Here is a 26683-nt window from a genome sequence, read left to right as displayed (position 1 = left end):
CATCACCTCGGAACCTGTTCAAAGTAAATTCTTGGGATGGCTCCAGACCTACTGGACCAGGAGCTGGCGGCCCGGGGGCGGGGAGGCCAGCAGTGTGTGTGGTACCAGACCCTCCGGGTGGTCCTGTGTCACTCTACAGTCTGACAACTTAGAGACGAATCCTGCAAATGCAGGACAGGATTAAAGCTCCTTTCCTCCTGAAGTTATTAACCCCTAACTAAGTAGGTAATTCATAACTACCTTATGCAACTTGGAAAAAAATTCTCCCATCCATGTTTGTAATTATGTCCTCTCATCCTTGTTTTATAAGCATTTTCCATGTAACTGACTAGTATTCAATTAAGTCAGAACACCAAATTGTTTTAATCATGCTTTTATTATTATCCATTTTTTACTCTATCCAGTTTTTTCAGTATCATTAATAACTGTGGCCACCTCTGTGCCAGTAGCTTTTTTTCTCCTTTGAATTCCCAGAAGGGTAATTATTGAGTCAGAGGGTATAACATGAACAGTTTATGGTTCTCGCTGTGTATTGCCAAGATATTTTCCAATGGTGCCAGTTACAAAACCCTGCCACTAGCAACTGTATTTATAATTAGAAAAACTAAACCTGTACAGAAAGAATTCAGCCACTTATTTAGTAGACTTAAAATCAAGAGCAATGGAATAGAGCTAATTGTTAAATTTGTTGATGTAATACATTTTATTCCTGACTCTTGTCATGTTGGTAAAAAAGAATAATTCATTCCTTTGTTCTTGTTTGTCAGTGTTACATTTAGGTCTAGAATCATGGACTTGAACCACCTGAATTAAATTATTTTGCTCATCTTTATAATGAGACTTAAACACATACTAGGTGATCTAGAAGGCCCTTCCTAAACCATAAACACACAATATTGGGATTTTTCTGTCAATAATGATTACAAATGTTCAGCACAGAAAATATAAAAAACATCAGCAAAGAAAGAAAATTCATCCTAGTGCCAAGAACAAGAAATCCCCCTCGATTAATAGTTTTTGTATGTCCTTCAAGACTTTGTTCTGTGTGTGTATGTAAACTCTTTTTTTTCAAAGGAATCTGCTGAGTATAGATTTTACTATGCTTTGTTTTTTCCACTTAATATATCATGAACAGTTTCCCATACCAATGAGTATTCTTGAACAACACCATATTTAATGGCTTTGTGAGTATATCCTGATTTACTTACCTGTTTCCCTATTATTGGACATTTGTGTTTCCAGTTTTTTTAATATAATATACACACGGTTCTCCAGTGAACAGCCTTGTATCCATTTCCTTAGAATGAATCCTAGATGTGGAATAGCTAACATACAAAATAGTAAGAATTTTTATACATATTGCCAAATCACCCTCCCAAAATGTACCAATTTATACACTCACCACCACTGTATAGAAGAGTTTATTTCCCTCACCACTGATGGTGAGGAATTATATCTCAGGTGTCCTGAAATAAGTATGTGTGTATATGATCCATTAAATGGCTTCAGGTATCAGAAGTCTTTTATACTTTAGATAGATTGCTTAGATATATAAAAAGTTTATTTCTAGCTACTCTCTTTGTGTTTAATCTTTTCCTATCAGATAACTAGTCTAAGTTATTCATACAGGCTGAGGTCATTTCTGAGGCCCTACTTCAGTAATGACAGCTTAAGAATCTGAGGAAAAATACTTTTTCATAACAACTTTATTTTCTATTTAACAGGCCACGCCCCCCATGACCATTCCAGGATCAGCCAAGTTCACCCCCAATGGCAGCAGCTTCAGCATTTCATGGCAGTCTCCTCCAGTTACCTTCACAGGCATTCCAGTAAGTAGGAAAACAAAAATTCAGAAATCTGGTCAAAGCCAAACATAAATTTAGCAAACAAACTTAAAAACATGCGAGAAAAAGACAAAAATCATAACACCAGAAGTAATCTATTTCTTAAGTGATATTTGCAAACTCCTCAGCAAGGTATCTATCTCATGGTCCAGGCAGGCCCAACCTCTCTGCAAAAAAGGTATTTTGACTGGTATTTTAGAAAACCAGGAGAGTATTTCAGCTGTTGATAAACAGCTTGTTGGAAATAAATCAAGATTTTCTGTGTTGATTGTATGTTTCCAAAAGACTTTATAAAATTCATAGCTGAACTCAGACCCTGAACATAAAAGAAAAAGACCCTGTACATTAATGGTGTTTTTCATTATGACTAACTTTATAAGACTTATGACTTCGAAATTATTGTTTTTGGATATGTCATTTAAAGGTTCAAAAAAAAATGAAATCATTTCTTTTCTTCCAAAGCCTGAATAACTCATGCTGATGGGTAATTTGAAAACAAATGAGTAGTGAAACATGCAGTCAGGTTTAAGTAGCATATGAGAATTGATTTGACATATTAAACGATTGCTTATCTGATAAATTACCATAAATTAACTTGATTCCTAACCATTCATTTAAATATATAGCAGGTCTTTTATAGCTTATCACAGTACATCCATAGCCCCACACACTGTTGATGCTCAAGGTGGTTTATAACTCCCAATAAGGTTCAGAAACTGACTCAGGATAACACATATTAACCTTATTTTTCTCCTCACCACCCCTCTCCCCAAGGAACTCAAAAGCCTCTTATTGTGGACTACTGGCCACTCCTACAAGTTTCCAGCAAATATTAAAGCCTCCTGTGGAGCTGATAAAAAAGTGGTTGTACTCTACTGATGAATATTTATTAAATTCCCTAGGCTGATAACCTACAGTGAAAAGCATCCTGCTGAAAGCAGTTGGGGAATTTGTGGCCTCCAGAAAATACTCCTGGAATTTGATTTTTAAACAATTTCGTGAATCTGGAGTAATTGTGAAAGTTTCCTGCTTCATTGAAAAGTGGTAACTGCTTGTCAGTCTGAAAGAGCAAGAATTCAATGAGGGATCTTGTTGTAGACATGAGAAGAGACCAGCTTAGGCATGTAGGTACTAGGTTTGCTTCTGGCAGGAATAATGATCTAGAAGATGGGTGTCAAAGGGCAACAGTCGGTCTTCTGGGGACTTTTTTTTGGTAGACAAAAAGACCCAGAGTGGCTCTGGATATCACATTTTAGATAATCCTTCTGTAACTCCAGGGGGAAAATCCCGGGGCAAAATACCTTTGAAACTCAAATCAGTCAAAGGGAGTAATGAAGTGGGAGAAACCCATTTATTGCTTACAAGCAGTCATCCATTTCTGCTGACTGGGCTGCAAAAAGGGGCCCCACCCAATCCCTCTGGTCCAGATATGCCCTCACTCCCCCTTGTAAGTACTTATTGATATGGAGATGGACTACTTCTCTCCACCCCTTAGAAACACCTTTGATAGGCAGATGCACTAAGGCCAGGGAGAGATTCTGGAAATACTGAATTTTTACCCATAGCCCCTCCAGAAATCTCACCTCACAGTCTACTCGCTCCCCATCTTCCGCAATGGCCCCTGTGTGACAAAACTGGAGCACTGTAACCAGACTAATAACATACAATAACAACAGCAGTAAAATCATGATAATCCTCAAGCCAGAAAATTAAGCTAAATTCAAAGTGCTATACAGATTTAGTCCATAGCTCACCCATTCCACAGGTAATCAATAGCTGAACAGGTAGGGAGTTCAGAGCAATCATCACGTGGCAGCTGCAACCAGGGGGGCAAAAATAACCTTAAGGGTGATAAGATACATGTTTTAATGACACCAGCATAGGCAAACCTTGCCCATCAGGTAGGATGCATGCAAAAGAGTAGTCCTGTAATAGGACAGTGGAAGGAATGGGATCTCGTCCTGGTCTAGCATACCAGACTTTCACCCTCCTCCCTGTGGGAGTTACAGATGGGTCAGTACATAGGGCTATTGGAGGTACATGCACTGGCCATAAAGACAAAACAAAGCTTCCCTGTAAGATGCTCTTACATCCTGGACGTTTTGAGTACACTCCCATGATCTTTGGGGGTGGCTCTGCTGTTACTCCAGAAATACACAAGAAGCCAGCTTCCAGGAGTTTCCCCAAGGTGACAGAAGGGCCAGCCATCACTGGTCCATGTGTCAAAAAGTCCAGGACCACATCCATTCAACAGTGTCTCCAGGGTTTAATACAGTAGGGGCTGGCAGCAGGATGTTGCTCTGCTGGCCATATCCTGGCTTCAATAACTCCTCCCTGGTTTGCAAGGGCTCAAGGCTCCTTTTTGGGGCTATTCATTCAAATGCCATAGCACTGTCCATAAGCAAACTGACCAGCCCCATAAACTATGGTGTCTGACTTCAGGCCAGATTTCAACCATTGTACCTCTCTATCATGCCTGCCCTGGTGGGGTTAAATGGTACATGAAACTTCCACTTTATTCCTAATTGTTGCAGCCATTTTTATCATGCATGTCCAGTAAAGTGCTCTCAGTCACCAGTGGCCAACAACAGGTAGCAAAGAGACACTCTAGGCCCCTTTTGGTGGTTTGTTGATCTGTACGACATGCAAGAAAAGCAACCAACGGTCTCACACCCACCCTGAGACAGGATAGGTGGTTATTACCTTAGTTGGAGCTATTCCGGTGATGGTCTCCATAGTTGTGACCAGAATCCAAAAGGCTGGTGTCTCCCTTCAAGCCACTGTCAAAGGCCCCATCCATAACCATCTTCAGTTATATAAACATCTAGCTCACAGGACCTTGATGAGTCCATTACACTCAAGGCCTGTATGGCCTTGACTGCTTGCTTAGCGTCAGTAAAAGCAGCTGCACATGTTTCATCTCAGTTGCACCTGATGCCCTTTCATACCACCCGGTATAAGGGCTACAGAATTTGAACCAAGTGCAGGATAAACACTCTCCAGTTACCCAAAAGACCCAAAAACTCTTGTAATACTACCACAGTGGTAGGGATGGGGAAAACCTGGACCTTGTCTATGACGCTTCTGGGGTAACTTTAGTTTTACCCGACCAGACAACCCTCAATAATGTTACTGACAAATTAGGTCCCTGAACCTTGGTGCTGTTCACAGCCCATCCTTTCTCCTGTAGATGTTGCAGCAGTCTAGGAATTGCCCCTTCTAAATCTGCAAGAAAATCAGACGTGAGCATGATATTATCAATGCAATGATACAGCTGCACTGTTTGCTGTTTCTTCCATGTGGCCAAGTCCTGGGCTACAAGTCTGTGACAAATGGTGGGACTGTGGAGGTAACTCTGTGGAAGGACAGTGAATGTCCACTGTCATCCTTTCCACATGAAGGCAAACTGTTCCTGACTTTCTTGTGCTATGTCAATAGAGAAGAAGCATTAGCAAAGTCCACAAGATAATGATATGTCCCTAGTTCATGACTGAGGGTGTCCATAAGGGCTGCTATAGAGGGGACAGCAGCATGCAAAGGGGGTGTGACTTTATTCAATTCCTTGTAATCCAGGGTCATATGCCAGGAGCTGTCCAGCATTTCCACTGGCCACACCAGGGAATTAAAAGGACTATGAGTGGGCTTTATGATGCCTACCTTCTCCAACTCCTATAGAGTTTCTCCAGTTTCCTTGTGTCCCCTAGGCAATTTATACTGCTTAGTATTTGTCACCTGCAGAGGTACAGGCAGGTGCTTAGTATGTCCCCTCAGAACTGCCTTTACCACATACCCTCAGTCTGAACTCACCTGCAGTGGTCTATAACCACAGGCCCTGCAGGATATCAACCCGCAATATTCAGGGATGGGAGAAATGCACACAGTATACTCCTTTGGGGTTAAATGCCCTATCCCCAATGGGATTTGGACATTCTTCATTCTAATTGCCTTTCCCCCACAGCTATCTATCACAGCAGGGGTCCCAGGAAAATGCTCAGGGTTACCAAAAATCAGAGAACATTCAGCTTCTGTGTCCACCAGTACCTAGACACATTGTATATTCATGGGGGAACCAATGAATTGCTAATACTACATGTGGCGTCCGGTCCCCACCATGTCCCCCAAGGTAGGGGCCTTGACCGCCCCCATTCCAGTCAAACTGAGATGCCCAATCGTCCTCCTGTGGTGGTGTGGGTCCAGGTAGATCCTGAGTACTGTCCCGCAGGAAGTCTTGCAGGGACACAGGCCAGACATGGGGCTTTTCCTCCGGCTTCTGTGTCTTGGACCTCAGCAGCTGGAACTGCTGTCTGGCTTTAATTAGTGCCACAGTTCTAACAAGATCCTATTGGGCTGCCCATCAAGTTTTCCTATCCTGGCCTTTATCAAATCAACCCACATGTAGGTCCTCGAGACCTTCACAGGGCCCTTTGCACCTCTCCTTTCAGTCATAGCCCATACTTCCTTCCGTGCTCTTATTGTTTCAACCTCCCCCAGATCTGCTAAAGTACAAATAGTCTCACTTATGGGTTGCCCTATGTAGGGAGCAAGAATAGTCACTAGGAATCCAAAGAGAGATGGGGGAGCTGTATGGAGCACCAGATTCCTCATTCCTATAGTAAACAACTCATCAGGGCCCTTTGGGTCCATATATAAATGATATTTTTCATGCCTAGCTCCCATAACATCTTCTGGAGCTCTGCATACATTTTCCAGCTAGTTAGTAAGGATGGTAAATCACCCTGATTGGGCCAAACTGCCCTGATGGCTGCTGTCAGCCAATCCAGAAGCTCCTGATTCCCTGAGGTATAATGGGCAGTATGCAACCACTGCCCAAGGGAAGGGTGAGTCGTTAGGGAAGCCAGTCTACCCATTTCAGACCCTGACATAGCAATGTTTTCCACCCCCCATATCCCAGAGAACCATATAGACAGAGGTTCCAACAGCTTCTGCAGAAACTGAATGCACATGTCCACCAATTCATCCTGGGTTTAGGGGTGGAGCATGGAGTGCTCCACAACCTGGGGAGGGGTAGCTCTTCCCCCTGAAAAGCCCGCAGTTGTTGTGTTTTTATTTTCTTAATTACAACCAAGCAGGCCTTTAATATGGGAGAGGCTGGTGTCTCAGGTGGTGGCCTCGGCAACAGATCAGCCCTCTGCCGTACACCCTCATCCTCTCCCAACATCTCCTCTCCCATCTCCGGGGCTGAAGTCACCGCTCTTTCCTCCCCCTCCCCCACAGCCTCTCGCATCATGGATTCTCTGGCTGCCTCCTTCCTCCCTGCTAACGTATCTTCCTAGAGCGTGACCTGTCTTCTTAATAACTATCTCTCTTTCTTAAGGCATCCCATAGGTCATCACCCAGCTCTTCCAAGCAATGCTGAAGTGTCCCTTTCTCCTGCCAAAGTGTCTCTCTCCCCTCAATAACCCTTTCCACTATCTCAAGTAAGAGACATCCCACAATCCCAGCTGCTACACAGCCACTCAGGTCCTCTCAGCAGTCTTCTATCTCATGAAGGGCTAATTCCACAGAGTCCAGTGTCTCCATCCTTCCCCAATTCTGGGGAAGAACCCACCCTTCTAGGAGATGCTTTACCCTACAACAGTTCCCCACTAGGGGCTCCCCAATTGGAAGCCCCACAGATAGGGGGCTCCTGGGTGAAGCTGCACCCTCTACTACTGCAGTCACTGGGGCCTCCCCACTATCCACAGGAAGGGTTCTGGCCATCTCCCCACCATTTTATACTGGCAGCCCACCCAAGGGTCACACCCATGTAGACAGTTTTCAGGTTCAGAGGCCCTGCCGACTACCACCAGATGTAACTTCAAGGGGAAAATCTGCCTCCCAGCCCATGGCAAATTACCTTTGAAACCAAAATCAGTCAAAGAGAAAAATAAAGTTGAAGAAACCCGTTTATTGCTTACAAGCCATCATCCACTTCTGCTCTCCCATGTCTCTCAAGACTGGGCTACAAAGAGGGGCCCCGCCCAACTGCTCTGGTCCAGATATGCCCCTCACTATGGAGATGGACTTCTCTCCACCTCTGGAATACACCTATTGATATGGAGATGCACTAAGGCCTGATGAAGAGATTCTGGAAATATTGCAATTTTACCCACAATTTCTAACCTAGAATGGCAGCTGCAATTACAGAATTCTTGAGACCTGTTATTCTGAATCTTGTTAATTCTTGTCTTCGATTTGAAAAGAATTTTCAAGAGCATATGCCAAATTGCTCATCTGATGTAAAAAAAAGTAAGGAATGTAGATTTAACAGCCCAGTTCAGGCTTCTTTTCAAATTACCTCTGTGACCAACCAATATGAAACTTTTTCCCCTTGCTTTATTAATTAAATCTTCTCCTTCTGAAGTATAGAGCAATCTCTCTCAGACCCCTTGAAGTGGTATATTACAAGCTGCATGTCCTCCAAAGCTCCTAAATCCCACACAGTAGGATACCAGTCAGAATACCTTCTGTTGTTTGTTTTCAGCAGGGAAATTTTAAAACTCTTCTCTGCTGTGGATACTGTATACATCTCTACCCTTGTTTTAATGCCCTGGTTTTTTCAGAGTCCCTAATTTCACTATCAATTGGTTGCCAGGGGCATTCTAGCCAAGATCTTTGACAAAAAGTATATGGCATGCTGGGTTAATTTAGTTATCCCACTAAAATGCCATGTGAGCTTCTAATTTGTTCTTTCACCAGAAAATTCCCAGTCTATCTGATTGTGTAGTCTGTTTCAGCCAACACTTCTGACAGGTTTAACAGTTAAGCTTGCCATTCCTATTTAAAAACAAAGATAAAGAGAGATGTTACCGTTTTCTCAGTCCTCTTGAAGGAAAAAATTCAATCAAGAGACAGAATAGTCTTAAACAGCAGCAGTGTATTAAGCAAAGTGAAAAATACACTCTCTCAGACAGTGGGCTGTCTGGAAGCCAGAAGCAGCCCCAATTAGGGTTAGGGTTGATTTTTTTTTAAAGTGGAAAGTCCCTCCCTGCGTCTTACATCATTCAATTGACATGTTGACTGACAGTTTCATGTTATATAACCTTCTTCCTAGTGCACAGGTGCTTACCTGTAAGTACCCAAGTGAAAGCTATGGCCAGGGGCAGGGGCAGGGGTGGTGGTGGCCAAAATAGCAATGTAAATTTACTATGATTATGATATAATGAACCCTAGGTAGCTCCAGGCCACCTTCGAGGTCTTAGTGCACCTGCGGCCAACCTGTGTTGGTGGTCTAGAAGCCCCGCAGGGCTTTTTACATCTTGTTTGGCCCTGATAAGGCAGGAGACTGAACCATAAACAGAAGGGGTTTGGGGCATGTTCTACCATCTTGGGGACAAAGGGTTGGTGGAGAGGGGGAGGACCTTGTCAGGACAGGACAGGACGGGACAGGACCACCCTTGTCTGCCTAGCTACCTGACAGAGATACTGTTTTCCAAGGCTTTTGTTTTGCTCTAGAAAGAAGACAAGAATGCTTACTACTAAAAAAGGTTCTTTATGTTGCTATACTGTCTATCAGTGCTTAAAAAAAAGGCAGGTGCTTGCTGTCTCACAACTCCACACCACCCAGGCACAGGACTGGCATATGTCCATTACCTGGGTGCCACAACTGTCCCCGAGTTCTCCAGGATGCTAGTCCCACCCATAGAAGACAGGGAGCCAGACTGAATCTAAAAGCACAGGAATCCCTACCTTCCAAATTAGTGTAATAGGGTTTTCAGAAAAGCTCTCAACATTTTAAATTGTAATACATTAGTATTAGTGATGACCTCTACTGTGTCCAAACTGAAGAATGGAGCACATTCCATTTCATAAAATGACCTTTAAAGATTTCTCTTTGTACTCCAAAACAAAAACCCTGAAGTCATCTACCCCATATATGATTTGCTTTTCTCCCACATCTTTTGAGACCTGGTTATTGAAGAGGGGATGTTCTTGTTTGCTTCCTAGAGAGTGGAAATAACCTCCTGAGAAATCCCAAGGTTTACAGGATATTATTGTTTCATTTGCCTATGCTAGATTTCCTGACCATGGGGCTTTCACAAGTTCTGGTTAAGCCCTCCTTCCAGAGGTGTGTAGCCCAGAAGGCTGCTCTGCCTACTGACAAATGTAACTTGAGGCTCACTCAGTCTTTTCCAGCTAAAGTCTGTGGACGTAGGGGTAGGTAGAATACAAATATGCTCATTAATTACAACTTTATTTTACCTATTTTTCCCAAATGACCCATCTTTTCTTCTAATTATCTCCATTTCCTTCTCTATTAATGACAGAAAGCTGAGGGCTCTTGGCCCCTGTCTTAGTCTGCTCAGAATACCATAAGAGAATCCACAGACTGGGTAGCTTAAATAACCAAGATTTATTTTCTCATGGTTCCAGAGGCTAGAAGGCCCAAGTCAAGGTGCTGGCTGATTGGGTTCCTGGTGAGAGCCCTCTTCCTGGCTTATAGGGGGCCACCTTCTCTCTGCCACCTCACATGGCCTTTTCCTTTGGGGCAGGGGAGGGTGGAGAGAGAGCCCTTCGGTAACTCTTCTTACAAGGACACTAATCCTGTTGGATCAGAATCTCACCCCTTTTACTTCATTTATCCTTAATGACTTCCTTACAAGCCCCACCCAAAATACAACTACACTGGGGATTAGGGCTTCAACATAAGGATTTGGTGGGAGAAGAAGTTCCTAAAGGCCCCACGCAGGCAAATAGGAGCTAATCACCCTGCTATCCAGAGGCTGTCACAGGAGGCTTTGGGCCAGGACGGGTCTCCAAACCTGAAATAGCAGTGCCTCTCTGTACATACTTAGCTGGTTTTATCCTTTTAATACCTCGAGGGAAGGTTTGGAATAGTAGTTCTAAGAGATTAAAACCAAAAGAAGGGTTTTTTTTCCATGTGAGAGATAGAAAATCACAAAGGAAAGAAATTTCCCCAACATATTTACAGAAGGGTACAACATCTGTATTACTGCTCTTGTGTGAAGCTCAGAGGCAAGTCCTGACTCTGGCATTTACAAAGTGTGACCTCCCACCAGTCACATGATCTTTCCTAAGTGTTCCCTCAATTCTGGTACTACCTTGTGGAGCTGTATTGGTCAGCACAGTGCCTGCCACTGGCTAACATGGAGCTACTATTACTGCTATCTGTCACGTGTCCCATTGCTTATAAAACAAGGGTCAGAAAAAGTGGATTTTCCCTATTTGGGATTACCTCATATAATACATATATAATCAACATGTGGGAGAAAATTAGCCATGATTTTTACTGACTAGAGTTCTTTAAACTTTTCTGAGGACACACTTAATCAGTAGACAAATTATAGGCATATAGTCCAATAATTTTATTTGTTTAGAAATAATACCATATAGTGTGCTCAACTATATTATATACTTGATAAAACATGCCCCAAAATAGAAATTAGAAATAGTTAAGCAAAGATTGAAATGTGGAGCCCACTAGGAGAGACAGGAAAATTAATGCTCGCTCTACAGGGCTTTATTTTATGGCACACATTATTTCCATCAGTCGTAGGCAGGATGGAAGAGTGAAAAGAGCAGGGCTTTGAAATCATTCAGAACTGAGTTCCAAGGCCAAGTGGGATTAGATGGCTCAAGTTCAAATCCTGAGCCCACCATTCACTGTGTGGCTTTGGCAACATCTCCATTTCCTCATGTGTAAAATGGAAACAATGGCATTACCTGTCCTAGGATCACTGTGATGATTAAATTAGATGCCACGTGGAAGGTACTTAGGTTAACAAACTCTCAATAAATCACTACTACTGCTACTTTTAACTTGGGGATGCTATGCAGGCCACTTACCTGCTCAAAGGTTGAATTATCTATAAAATACAGATAACAGTGCTTATTTTGCAGGGGTTTTGTGAGGATGAAAAGAGATCATAAATAACCTAGTAGCCTCTCTTTCACATTTGCAAACACTGGATGTTAGTTCCCTATGCCAGTCACCCTTTGACTTGCGCACCCTCAGCCCCAACAACAATAAGAAGCTAACACCTGACAAGTCTCAGGGAAAGCTCCTGTGCCAGACTGTATTGATCCTCACTCAGAACGGAGCCCCAAGCTGATATCTGCAATGGGTCCTGACCTCAGCCGTGTTGCACCCCGTAAGAGCCCAGGTCTGCTGTGGAATGAGGGAGGGCTGCATTCAGACGGGACTCCACACATAGTGCGTGTGCCCTGAGCTCCAGAGTCAAGGAAGCCCTTAGCAGCGCTAGACTAGAGAGGGGCTGTTCCTGCAGTTGGTCCATGATCTTCAAACTGTGTTCTTGGAATTTTCAAAGACCTGGCCCTCACTCTTCCCCAAACCTACCAGGTCACCAGTCACATTTCTGTAAGCGACACCACTGTCCCTCCAGCCTGCTCAAGCCAGAAACTAGGATTCATCCTTGACTTCTCTGGATTCATCTCTGACTCATCCAAAGACTTTTTGCTTTTTGCCCCGGACTCTGCCTCTAAAGCACATGAACCAGCCCCCTCTCACCACCACCACCCTAATCTAAATCACCAATCTGTTTTTTCCCCCTGAAATATTGCAAAAGCCTCTCACCTAGTCTGCAGGGCTCCTCTCCCAGCTGTCACCAATCCCTTCTCCAAGGAGCCAAAGCAATCTTTTTAAAGCAAAAATCAGATGTCTCACTTTCTTAAAATTCTCCAATGGCTCTCCTTACATTTGATGTTCAAATTTCCTACCACAGCCAGGAGGTGTGACCTGCATCTACCATCCCCTGGACCCCACCCAGCATCCTCACCTGTTGGCACTCTGCATGGGGGAGGCCTTGTGTTGGCCCTCCTCTTCTCTGGAGAAACCTGCAGATAGCAGGAAACCTCAGGAACAAGGGCTCTTTGCTTCTGGCCTTTATTCTTGTTTGAACCCCAGAGTCACCTGTGTGGATGTCATTTCATGGTTGGGATGATCTGATAAAGCAAACTAAAGGCCTTGGCCCGAGCTGTCTCGTTGCCACTGACTAACCACATAATTTTAGATAACTCCCTTAACCTCTGTAGATATTTGTCTTCTTTAAAAGGGAGATCATGAGGCTCAGAATAGGTGAGATGATACTTTCAGTTTTAAGATATTATTCATGTGAAAATATGCTACCATGAGCAACCTGGAATGCGTAGACATGAAGTCATGAAGATTTTTGAAGTATTAATTACCGAGTCTTTTTCATTTGGGGATGCATTTAAATTCTGCCATGGGCATCATCCCACCCATTTTCACACGGGGTAAGCGCTTCAACCCATGTCTGATGGTCAAGTACCATAGCCCAAGTGACAAATGCTAAATAAACACGTGGTGAGGAGAACCTGCCCCACCAAATTTGTTTTGCATGTACTTTCCAGGTGTCACCGACGCACAGCCATCCGGTGGGCGCAGGCGAGCAGAGACAGCACACCCACACGGTCTTGTCCTCCCCACCCAGAGGGACACTCAGTCTAAGGTAGGACTGCCCCAAACTCCACATGCCTCATCTCGGGGGAGCTAATGAAAAACAGAAGAGCAGCATGGAAAAGAGAGAGCAGAGCTATGATCTTCCATGACATTCCCTGGAGTGGTTGAAATGTCTTTGCTTGTTCCCATGTTTTCTTCATCCAGTAACTGTTAGTGAAGATTTTTTGGGGGGGGATGACAGTTTGCAGTCAGTTTTCTTACAGAAGAGGTCATGGTGATGGTGGGATCTATTTAAAGCCCTATTGCATTAAGCTCTATATTAAATGGACTGTTAAGATGACAGTTTTGAATACAGATTAAGGAGGACTTCCCCAGAATTCCCTTAACCAGAATGCTAGAAATTTGAGAAGCAAGAAAGCACTTGAAAGTACGCATTTAAAACTTAAAAGAATGAATTTCCCTACTGGTATTACTGGTATTTCTTATATTTACGTGTTTAATTCAGTTATATGAAGATGGCCAAATGCATGCCCACAATGAACAAACAGAAGCTCAAGAGCTATAGTTGCAAACTGGGACAGCTAAGTGTAGGGGCCATGAAAGCCTCCAGCACCTGTTAGTCTGAACTTAGTCAGAACCCCTGCTATGTTTCCTAACATTTTTTTCACTTTTTCAAAGGAGCTGAGTCCTCCACAGAATGCCCACTGAGTTTCTCCGTGGGAATAACTTTCCCTTTCCTGTCTCACAGGAAGCCCAGGGGAGAGGGCCGAAAGTGCCGGAAGGTGTACGGGATGGAGCACCGGGACATGTGGTGCACCGCCTGCCGCTGGAAGAAGGCCTGCCAGAGGTTCACTGACTGAGGGCCAGGGCCTCCCGGCCACGGCTGTCACTCCTGCCTGCGCCTTCCACTGCAGGTTTGGGAAAGTGCTTTTCGTTCAGAACAAAATACACTTGAAGCCCAGGTAAAGCACTTTCAGGAACCTTGGTGGAACTACAGCAAAAAAAAAGTCACAATCCTCATGATTCTTGCTGAAAAGGCCACCCAGAGAGGCTGTGACTGTTTTATTTCCTTGAAAAGTCAACTTTCTTTGCTGTATGTCTAGGTCTTAAAACTGGACTTTATATCTATAGCAATTGAATCAACAAAGCCCATTTTACCTAGAAAGGAGGTGTATTTTGATAAGCTTCCTGAATAATGCCATTTCTGAGATTTTTTTGACACTTAAAGAAAAGGCTGCACGTTATGCAGTAGCATTTGTACAAAGAACAATACCTGCTTTCATTATGAACAGTCTTTTCCCTGTTCCCCACCCGACTTCTGGAAGCAGCACACGTGGGACATGTGCCAGAAAGTGTGGTGCTCTGGGTAGCTTTTCTATGTCTTTTTTGTTTGTTCACTTTGTTTCAAAGAAAGGTCCCAAATTGAACCATGGCAGAGCTAGTAGCTTGAAGGGTCCCGGGTGGCATAAAGCTGAAAAGAGATCACCAGCAGACTTCAGCCCCTAGCTGAATCAGGACGTCCACTGTCACTGGTGGGGAACATCTCGGAGTCTTCCGGAGACTTATCAGAAGCCCTTCCTGCAGGGGTGGCATGGCTCCCTCCGTACCTGCCACAGCTCAGTCAAGAACTGGCACGTGGAGCCATCTGGTTAAGCCTCCATGCTTCTTTCAGGGATCAGTGCAAACCACAGCTCGGATCTCTTTGCCACTGCCTGTCTGACAAAGTTGTTGCCAGGTTACTGGGCATCCAGCCTTCCTGCAGAATTCCACCACTGGAGTGACTGGTTCCAGAAAAGGGTGAGAACTCCAAACTATCCCAGCAGGTTTGCTGTAGACAGCAGAGCACAGCCTCATGTCCCCTTCTGTTCAGAAAGACATATGAGGACAGCTAAGGAACATCTGTTCTGAGTGCACTTTTATAGGTTTTATGCTTTAGCACGTCTGGGAGATGGGTTAATGAACAATATAATAATATGGGTAAATGCAAGATCCAAACCTTTATTTTTCTTATGGAAATGTTGGAACTACTCAGTAAGAATTCACTCAGAAGGGAACATACAGAACACCAAAAGAAAAATGCATGTTGGTATAGGAATCTCTCAATTTAGTAAGGCCAGGGCTTGCACTATTGCATTTATCAGGCTTTCTAGACTGGTAGGCTTCTTGTCTGTTTGTTACTATTTTGGTGGTATGGTGTGGGGAGAGGGGAGTAGTTGTCAAGTCCTACAAAGAAGCTCATTCTCTATCTACCCTGCTCTCCCATTGCCCTGCAAAGAGTGATTCCTCCTATACCTATGCAAAGAAGTGAGAGCACCTTATAGGATGCACTGTGTTGGGAAGGGGGGCCTAGGATCAGCCATAGGAATGGTAAATGAAATTGCACAGAGGAAAGCTTAATATATGTTTAGAAATTGTACATACATTTTTAAATAAAAAGTAGAAAGGAGTCAGCTAGTAATAGTAGAAATCCACTTTTTTAAATAAGTGAGGCAAATGTAAGGAGGTGCTACTGTGTTACATCTATGATCTGTGCATTCCTATATTTTGGCAGTTTTGTTTTTTAAGCTCTCACATGAATTTTTAAACATTATTCCTTGGAAGAGATCCTATTTTCCACCTTCATTTATATTTTTCTTTAAAAACAGTTATTTGAAGAGAGCAGGAAAAAAGTTGTATTTAATTTCACATTATAATTACTAGTCGTACTAGCCACAACACCACAGTCAGCCAGGAAAGGGCATGATTTTAGTGCAGAAGTGTATTTGCATCTTCTTCTGTAGCCCGTCCTTTCTCCTCCCCGGTGTCCTGTCACTTGACCTACAGCACCCTCTAAGAGGTGATGTTCTGACCTGGTCCAGGAGGCCTGAGCTATGGGTGGCTTGCCTAGTGGCCACATTGAGTCCAGGGCTGTTCAACCATTTGAGCAGTTTCGCCATGTGCTTAAATGATGATTGGGGTGCAATCCTGGAGCAGAGGTTTCCTCAGTAGCAAAGCTCTCTGGCCCTTGATCCTTGGATTAGGTCACTAATCAAAAGAGATTGAAATCATGAGGGGCTAAATCTATATATCCACTGCCCCCCAGAACACAGGGGCCAGAGGAAGGAGAGATTTTTGGAGCAGTCCTGTAGTGAGGCTGTGGCTCTACCCCCGGGAGATGTGGCTAGTAGTTAGTTTTGAGCTCTGGCCTGGATAGCCAAACTTGGTCCTTAGCTGGTTTTCAGCCACTGCGCAGCTATAAGCAGAAGCGCAGAGCTGAACACAGCCTCCCTGGGATTTCTTCTCCTTCCTCACACCTTCTTTACATACTCTCTTCTGCCTCTCCTGCCCACATGCGAGCTCTTTTCTGCCAGCTCCTCTCTGTGTACCCTCTTCTCTGGCTTCTAGGTGTGTGCAGACGATCAGTACCTTCCCGCACACACAGATACCCAATCCCTGTGTAAGGCACAAGTAACTAGGGGACCACCAAGCTTTACCAGGCTGGCCTTGAAGGAAAGGGGTTAAACATCTTGCAGGGCACTCGGAAAGGTATGAGTTGTAATATACAGTGCTGATTGTAAAAGCTAAAATTAACAACAACAAAAAATGTAGAGCTATTTTGTTATACTTTGGAACTAAACGAAGTGCCAAATTAAGCCCAACATTCATTTTTATGCCATCTCTTCGGTACCACATTCTTTCCGTCTTCCTTTGACCCGGGGAGGCAGGAGAGGGGTGGGAAGGGAGGCCCTGCCTATCACATGGCTCTCGGAGACCTGTCTGTGCAACAGGAAAGGCAATACAATGGATTCTCATCCCAAAGTATTTCTAAGTATGGCATTTTGTAGCATATAGACTTTTCTCTCCCTCGATACCCGTTCCTTCAGAAAAGATTTCTCATCTCTCTCCAAAGAAGACTTTTCATAGTGATGGACAGGCGTTCTCCAGATAGCTGCAAAGCAAAGAGTGTTCCCAGGAAGAAGTTTTAAGCCTTAGTCTTCCCCCACGTGCACCCACTTTGTGGAAGACAGTGTGACAACTTGGAGAAAACACCCAAACAGCAAGTGGGTGGAGAGCCAGAGAGGAGATACGAGAGGCATGCGGGCACCTGTGGCTCCCCCTTCCTCTTCCTAGTACTGGCGTGGTGACCGCCCCTGTTCACCCTCCAGGGGTTGCTGCCTGAAGCAAGGAATGCGCTGCCTCACCCCAAGGGAAGCAGCTCAGGGACGCCTGGCTGCCCTGCACAGCCCTGGTGCACACGGAATTCTCCACCACACTTGCTGGAAAGTTCCCTCCCTTGGTTGGCAAAAGCGGTTATCAGGAAGAGGGCAAGTGGGCATCTGACCGGGAATGTGCGCACTCAGCTGCGAAGTGCCTGTCAGCAGCCCCGTGCGCCTGCACAGTGCCGTGTACTGGACGATTCCTTGTCTGGACGAGAAGTTTCAATAGAAAATCATGCTTGTTACAGTTCTTGGGCTTTCCAAACACCTTTTAAAGAAATAGCTACATGTATGCTGCAAAAGATTTCTGAAACTGAAATGTCCTCTACCAAATTTCAAGATGGAGTTTAAGTTGGCTGTCTCTGGTGTCACAGGGGAAGCCCCACGTTTGAAACAGCCCTGGGGTGTGAATCAGCCGGCACTATGGAATCCATTTCCTCCTTCATCTGAGTTCATTGGGAAATGAAAGTGCAGCATTCATTTGAGAATGTTGTCAGAAAAGTGGCAAGAATTGTACATACAGAAGAGAATAGTTTGAGAACAGTAGCAAAATACTGTAAATAATACTCATTTCCTCAGGGAAAAAAAAAGGGTATGTGAAAAACAGATCTGGACGGTCGTAAGACTAGAAAGACCTTTATAATATCCAGAGTCTTTCCTAGTCAAAACAGTTCTTTTTAAAAGAACATGGCATTATTTTAAGACAAATTTACATGAACTGAAAGTACCGATTTTTGAGATGTGGAGGAATGCCCTGCGAGAAAGAGCTGTTTCTTTGTAGCTGACATTTGAACCACAGGCATAGTCCCTGGTGGGTATTCACAGACTCATGTAAGGTTTTTCTGAATGTAATTGTGAATCTGAAGTCTTGGTGTTCCTTTTTTAGAATCTCCCAGTTAGATGACTGGTTATTAGCTATAAGCAGAATTCTGTAGGTGAAAGCCGTTAAAAGACATGCATTTTGCTTTAGTAGCATGTTAAAGAGCAAACTTCATGGACTTTTGTGGACAAGGTGCTGCTTTTTCTCATGACCCTATAGAAGTTCTGTCGACCACATCAACTATAATGTTGCCCTGTCTGAAGGCAGGGAAGAATTTGTGCATACAAATGAGTGGAAACAGAGCAGGATTCATGAATATGAATGAGGATGTGGATCATTTTGGAGAATGCACTGGGCACACGGGTCAACTGGAAATTTCACTTCTCTAGGAAAATAACCCTACCAGCGGCACACACACTCTCCCTGTTCCCACACCTGTGGAGATTCCTCCATGTAGGAACTGTGTGTAATGTCTTTTTGCATTGTAACTAATCAAAAGAAAAGTCAGTTTGCAAAAATGAGATTAACATTTTTAGGTTCCGATTGGGGCACTAACTAGTGCACACCAACAGAGCGAGAAAGTATAAACTGTATTTAAGAAGGACTGGTTTGCTTATTGTGACTGACTTTGAAAAAGCCCATATCTGATGATATATGTGCTTTAAAAGGTGTATCTATCATAGGACCAGAAATCAAAATGAGAATTTTACTTTCTGGTCCTATTTTGTAAATAGCTCCTTTTTCTTTTTTTTGGAAGACAATCTCATGTTTTATAACCTTTCTTGTGGGTCTGCAAATCACAATGGTAATGTGTTGTGTCAAAACGTAATCTTAAATACCATAATAACTATAACTTAATTTTCCAAATAAGACAAGAAATATACTGCTTAGGCTTCTACCATTCTAAGGGACATGACACTTTTGTAATAAACATTAGTACTTCTCAAGTTAACAGAACTGGAAATATTTTACAAGATGCAGCCTTTTGTAATCACAAAAACATGAACATTTTGTGGGAAATGACTTTGGTTTTATACATTGTAGCTTATTTTTTAAAATACAGTATTTTGCCAGACAGGAAGTGTCAATACTATAAGCAATTCCTGCTCTCCATACAAAGGGCTATGCCTCTTTTAAGCAAGCGTTTTGATGCATATCTTTTCAATTAATCCTCTGCAGCAATGGTAGAAATGCAGATCAGATGGAAAGATGATTACAAGAGAATCGAGATGGCATCAGCTTCTCGTTTTATCATTAACAGTGTGTTTTCAAAGTATTGTGGGAAAAAAACACTTTAAGAATCATCCTATGGATCTTACATCCTAAAAAAAAATGTTAATAGATAATGCTTATAGGTAATAGGAGAAATATTCTTCTAAATTCCTCAGTGTAAAATGATAGATTCTGTCATGAACATAAACTTTCTGCTCAACCTAGCAGTACCACAAACCTGCATTTAACTATCAAGTATCATTTGGTGGAAATTTCTAAAATCATGATATGTAAGCCCAAAGACAGAATTCTTAAGTGATCAGTGATATTTAAAATAATTTTGTCCTCAGCACTAACTAAATAATTTCCATATCAGAACAAGTGCTTGATTTTTCATGCAAAGAATTCAGACCTGCAAGGTTGAGATCAGAAAGTCACTGTATTCCCAAGAGTCGGGAAACAAGAAAGGGAGCCATGAAGAGTTTATTAACTGCACAAATAATTCTGAGCTTTGCCAAAACCATTGCATAATGCTGTACAGTTTTTCTTAGCCCACTCACTGTTAAAACAAAAAAGCCTCTTTTCTTTCTAAGAATTTAATAATTCAAAAGCTCATCTAATTAGCCAAGTACACAGAGAACATCAAAAGGAAAGCTGGGATAGAATGGCCATATACCCATTGGGCAATTCCTATGAGGTGGTCAGAGCTTGACTTCAAATAAGCTTGAGCTTTTGCACGCATGAGGACTAGAAATGCACACGTGTAAAAAACATGTACAGCCTCAAGTCCTGGTCTCTGAGATGAGGCAGTCTACAAATATCTTCATGCCCTTGGAGTATCTCCATTTTTAGCATTAAAATCCCCAAGAAGTGTTTATTTTAAATCTTTAGAACTAAATTTTGCTTGAGTCTTACTTCATCTTTAAATAGAACTTAACTAATAATAAATAAGAGATGCCTTAGAAAGGCCAGGCAGGTTCTGTAAATGAACAAACAATTCAGATCAAGCAAAAGAGGAACTAGAGAATGGTAGAGATCATGGTGAACCACAGAACTCATGCCCTTTGAAGGGGGGACCAGCTCTAGACAATCAGAACAATGCAGAAATCAGGCCCAGGGCTGCTAGATTTTCTGACTTGGAAATATGATGTTACCTGACCATTTAAGTGTTGACAACTAACTCAAATTCTTGGCCAACACTGTGCAGACCAAAGAGAACCTGGATGTGGGCAGATGCAACCTTTGGCTACCAGTTTCAGCTTTGGAGAGAGAAAACTCCACATTCCATGGCCATCGGGTCAGGGTCCTCCATCAGCCCCACAAACTCAAGTGTTGCCACTATCAGGGCAACTAAAATCAAAGAAGGCAAGAGGTCAGTTCTCCCCAGAAATCGTTCTTATGGAAGACTTGAATATAGAAATATAATTTCCTTAAATTTGTCTTGCCTCTGAAATATTATCCATCTCTCACTCTGCCTCCTTCTCATGTGCCCAGACCCTGTCACAAAGCATTGGATAACTTCATCCTAACTTCCTTACTCTTTTCACTACCGTGACCACTGTGATGAGGGGCTGGCAAAGAGCAGCCTTGTGCCTTCAGAGAAGACAGCACACATTGCCTCCTTGTGCCAAAGCCCTTTGCCAACCCCTCCACACTCCTTCCCATTCCATCCTGTCTCATCGGTTTTTGTTCCGGGGTAAAATTTCCATTGTTTCACCTCTGATAGGGCAAAATCTTTGCTTCAGATCTGGTAGGTGTTTAGAGTATCCACTAACCTAAAGATGAAGTTTTTTCTACATAGAAAATTTCAGCATCTTTGTCTGAAGGCAAAGACAAAATGGAAATAAATGTGTCATGGAAAAAATTAGAAGTTGCTTCCTTCATTTGGAAGGACTAAGTTATTGTATGTCTTACACCAGAGTCCTGATGGTGTTGGGATAACCCTTTCACAGATACAGTAAATGATGTCTCTTTCAGATATATTATTTCATTTGACCTTACAAGAAACCAGTGTAGAATAGGAATATTTAGGATCCCCATCACTCACCTCCAGAGGAGTCTTGAACCTGTGAGTCAGCCTCATCACTCTGCCTGCGAGGAGGAGGACAAGGGCTGCCTCAGACCTCAGTCTTCCTGAAAGACCCTAGACCTGAGAAGACCCAGGGACTCACTCATCGTGTTCTCTGCCCATCTTTCAATCCAGGTCTTTCAGCATAGAAATAATAAGCCCACCCATTCATGTTGTCAAATGCAAACTTAATCGCCTCCAGATGTGCCCCTTTCAGGCAGCCAGCATGGCCGTACTCCCCAAGGTACAGCCATCATAGTGCTTGATTAGAAGAGCTTACCAGCTACTGTGATGTTCTGAGTAAACATTTTTACTCCTTGGGAAAAAGTTATTTTGCCACAAACATTCAACATGTAAACTAAAATTAATGCAAGAACATTTTAAAACAGCACAAATTTACAATTTGTAATGATCAAATCAAAAAATACCAGTTGGAACCCCCTGGCAATATGGTTAAGTCATGTTTCGAAGTGAATGCATTTTAAACACCTGTGGCAATGCCTGAGCTTTCCGTCACTGTCCAACACATGAATGGGTTTTATCGCACCCTTCTCCTCATTAGCTTACCAGGTTTCACACCTTGTGTTTAAGGAAAAGCCACTCTCAAGGAGTTTAATCATGGAGCTAGAAGGGGCCATGGGGCCTGCCACCTAGTTCATTAACAGGCTTTTTGATGAATGATACATTTATTAGGTTTTTAGATTGATACAGTGCTGGAAGAGAGAACGGTTGAGCACTTTGCCCGTCTGCAGGAATGAAGCCTTTTGCAGGGGTTAGCACCAGTGCTGTGAGTGGCAGGACTTAAAAAGAACCCAGCTTTATGGAACAACAAGGAGAGCTACCATTCCAAAAGAAGATAACTATAGACTTTGAAAGGAGGTGAAGATTGTGAATTCAATGTCTTTTAAAAATGTTCTCCCGGGACTCTCTTGTCCCCTCCTGGCGTGAGCTGGGAACTCTGTCCTCTCACTTTATTTCTAAATAAAAGCCTGTACCTTGCTCTCCTAAAAAAAAAAAAAAAAAAGTTCTCCCATATTGGGTGCCGTCCACGTAATTATTAACTGCCATCTTCCAAAGAAAAGATCCCCTTTATTTATGGTATGAAAATGTAAAAAATTAATTCTCAAGTCTAACTATTACATTTACTTCCATTGGGCAGTTCCCTAAGTTTTCAATTCAGAAAATTAGGCAGACCAGAAAGTAAAAAGGCAAGAAAGCTGTCACTAAAGAACAAAATTGTCTTTTTGTTTTTTTAAAGTTGCTTATCTATTCTCTTTTGAATTCTCTCTGCATCCCTGACTAAAGAGGAAAACCACATTCTCGGGGAAGAAGTTGAGCTTTGAGAGAGAACAGTCACTATTCTGTTTATTAGTCTTGTTTCCCCCATCTTGGCAACCACCTCGCTTTTGCTAGAGAAATGTTACTCTCCCCCCTCTGTCCTCATCTGCCTGAGCCAGAGGCCATGCTCTTATAATGCATGTTCCCTTCCAAAAGCTCCAGATTAAACTTTGCTTCTGTGCTGCTGATATTACAGTCCAAAGGGACAAATAGTACGGTGCCTGGTATGTTAGGCTTAGTCAGTGAGGCTCCCCTCTCCTTCAGGAAACAATGTCCACCTGTCTGAAGGTTCTAATGATCATATAGAGAGTAGGTCAGGCAGCAAACAGCCTGCCACACTCGTCACAAAAGACTTGGGCAGACCCTCTGCTAAAGAACGGCAGGGCAGACATGTAACCCTTTCACTTGGACTCACAGCCCGCACGCCAGTCCCCTACCTTCCTCGTGGAAAGTGAACCAACATGGAAGGACTGAGAAAGAGAGCTTCACATGGACTTGCTCCAGTCCCTGACCTCTGCCCACAATTGTGGAGCAGGAAAACTGCTCCATGGGGCAGTTATTTTAACTTTACACAAAGAGAAAATTCCGCTCGGCTCCTGTTGTTAAGCACTCATCCCTCACCCCAATTTTCTTTTGGGCACAGAGGCTATGACAGAGAGGAAAGATGTAGTTTTTTGGGCCAGCAGCTCCAGACTTGGAATTACCCCTCAGGGATCCATAGTGTAGCATAATCATAAACTCCCTGCACCCACCCCCTTCAAAAAAGGATGCCTCACTTTGCAGATTACAAACCCTTGCTTTGCTTTTTACACCTTTTTTTTTCCTATACACTGCTAATTGGAAATCAACGACTGTGACTTGACCAAGCCCTGTGATGACAGCAAAGCCCCTCTTCCAAAGTATCCTGACTGGGGGACCTCCATGATCACTGGTAGAAAGCTTTAGAACAGACTTTGGTTTTTAGGGAAGAACTCAATAAGCCCCAAATGCACTTGTTCCATGACTTCAACAACAAAATGCCCTGGGTGTAAAATAATCCAGGAATGTGGATCATATATGTTTTTTTAAATGTCATTAATATTTTCCTACAACATGACCTAAAAAGTTCCTATTTTTATAATTAATGGTTGGACAAGGGTCAGCCATTTAAGCATATGCTCTCTGGAATACCCAGACACTAGTGTAGTTTCCAAAGTATTTCGTGTATCAAAATCTATATACTTAGAAGAAAACTCAGGATAAGAAAAAAATTGCTAGGTCCCAAAGGGTTCATGACTATCATCAACTGCCGAGTGGCCTGCGGTCATCTTTTTCAAATGAGGGGACTGGAGGAGGAGAGAAGAGCCATTATCACAAAACCTGTTGCCCTCCGTCCCCATTGTAAGGTTTAAAAAAAATTCTACTTTTTAAAATCAAGCCGTCTTTCAAATTATTTTCTATACCAAATCTAAAATATTAAAGTGAAATTATAAAAGATTTTAAATGGGGCATTTGGGAGCAATTCTGTCAGTAAGAAGCACAGCTTTCTGGTGCCTAGCAAACAAGTAGAGAGACAGATGGATTGCAAGGAAAGCAACAGGCCCCCCCCTCATGAGGCGCACTGAAATGGCAGCACTGGGCACAAGTTCAAAAGCAATGTGGCAACGCTATCCAGTTTTTAGAGATCTCTTGAGATACCATCTTACCACCACTGAGGTGGTGAGCAGTTGCTTACAAAAAGTCTTTAATAGTTGTGAATGAATGTATACAGTTGCGAACTATGCATTTTCAAAGAATAACATGTATTTTGTATTGAATCCAAATAAATTTTTTCCTAGAGACTTACCACCACCACCACCAATTATTCAAAATGAACTTGAATTGGTATGATGATGAGGATGTGGGACTCCCATCTATAGTCTTCTAGCCGATATTTGTAAGACAGCACATTGAAACTTCAAGCTCTAAATAAATTCAGACATTAAGGTGAATAAATAGGAAATGGTTTATATTTTACTTGTTAAGCAGAAACGGGAAATGTTGGCTGTTAGAAAATCTGCCCACTTTTTCCGGGGTGGATGTTCTCATAACACTGGATTAACAAGCAAACAAAAGTTCATAAAGTTAATGAGTACGGCACCAGCTACACACAGCATAGGTTGTGTCTCTTGTGTTTAATTCTCAGTCTAAGAAAAATAAAACTATTCTCCAAAAGATTTGGGTTATATAGTTTCAGAGAACAAAATATAAAAATATTGTCCAGCAATGCAAATCATTGATCCTTTTTTCATAATTACATGGAGATAATTACTTATATTTTTGGAAAGTCCATATAAAATATACACATTTCTTTAGTCCTCTTGTTGCTTTTGTATTTCCATGAAACCGTCTTCCTTAATCATTTATCTCTGCTCCTTAATCAGTACTTTACTACATTACTCAGCGTGAACAATGTTGAAATAAAAAACTCCATTTCTCTGCCATTTCGGTTCTCTTCTCTGTCCATTGAGAAAGTTTCTCAAATGTTTGTATGGAAAATATGGAAAAACATACTTCTAAACCTGGTACTTACAGTTATACTGGATATGTTTGCTACCAATTTAGAAGTTATTGGGGGTGGGGATGTGTCCTTTTTTATATGATTTTTAGCCAAATTCAGATGTTCTGATACTACATTTCTGAATACCTATCTGACTGTAAATACAGCCTGCAGATGTTCAGGCGAATAAACCTTCTACGTGACTGTTCCTCAGCCATGCTCCTTGCCAGCTTTTGGCACATTTGTACATAGATTTGTTGAATGTTTAAATGATACTGTTTTTCTAAATGCTGTTCTCTAAAACAACTTCTTGAATGTTTTTTGCTTTCCATCGTTTGGGACTTTGTGCGTTGGTTTAAAAAAAATGTTTCCTAAATATTGAACACCAGGAAAAATATTTAAAATAAACTGGTGCTAATTGAAACAGAAGAAAAATTTCTGATTGAAGATTTACAATATAAGAAGTTCACACCAGTTAAACTAAACTAAACTGCACTTTTGCAAGGGGAGAGCTGCCATCTACCTGCAATGGGCATCAGGAAGACCACTGAATGTTTACAGTTTCTGCGGCCCATTTAAGTGTAAAATAATAGAAATGGCACTGTCCCCCCAGAGTGGAGGATTTGCTATGTTGGTTCTATGGAAGCATTTAAGTAGAAGTAAAGGCTTATAGTAAGAATCACTTTAGTAATAGTCTTCTGATCTTTGGCCTTTCACATTCTGTAATGCTTAGCTGTGACAATGAATATGGTGTTGCCAGTCTAGTCTGACATCGTTGTTGACCTGTACTTACTGTGCGTATGGTTCTACTTTGGGTTGCCCTGGGACATGCAGAGCCAGAACACTGGATGGACATTCAGTAAGACCATTCTAACTTCTACAGTGTACACACATGAATTTAATGCACTTGTAACTGGCTGATTACCATGAAGTCTAACTTCCACTTAATAAAAGTTTTTGTGTATCTGCTTCTATCTGGGGACTGTTTCTTTAAGAATCACTAACTTATACCCAAGAAAGGTTCACTGAGGACTGAGGGTTTGAGATTTTATCTACAGTTGTAAAAATTATTTAAAACCAGAACCCATATTAACTGTTTATCATCAAGCCTATTTTTAGAAACATGTGGAAGACACGTCTCTCTTCTGGAGTTCAGCCCCAATAATTACAACTCAAACCCGTTCCCTTGAGCAATGACAGCCCAGATACGTTAGCTGCTCCCTCTGTACTGCTGGTCCTGTACCACGCATGTAGACACAACCAGGCTAACGGAGGAAGGGCAATGT

General features: G+C 42.5%; 1 protein-coding gene and 1 long non-coding RNA gene across 2 annotated transcripts in view; one reads left to right on the top strand and one right to left on the bottom strand.

Annotated features, from left to right (window-relative positions):
* ZNF704 (zinc finger protein 704) overlaps positions 1-26371 on the top strand; it is a 215144-nt gene extending 188773 nt beyond the window's left edge. The window contains exons 7-9 of the mRNA XM_036998321.2: positions 1725-1829; positions 13197-13294; positions 13994-26371. Coding sequence (XP_036854216.1) covers positions 1725-1829; positions 13197-13294; positions 13994-14105 — 315 coding nt within the window. The 3' untranslated portion in view covers positions 14106-26371. The remainder of the gene's footprint in view (positions 1-1724; positions 1830-13196; positions 13295-13993) is intronic.
* The window catches only part of LOC118968325 (uncharacterized), a 56521-nt gene that overhangs the window by 14167 nt on the left and 15671 nt on the right, over positions 1-26683 (bottom strand). The window lies entirely within an intron of this gene.

The sequence above is a fragment of the Manis javanica genome, chromosome 2 (assembly GCF_040802235.1).
Source record: "Manis javanica isolate MJ-LG chromosome 2, MJ_LKY, whole genome shotgun sequence".
Lineage (NCBI taxonomy): Eukaryota > Metazoa > Chordata > Mammalia > Pholidota > Manidae > Manis > Manis javanica.
This window is presented reverse-complemented; position numbering and strand designations above follow the sequence as displayed.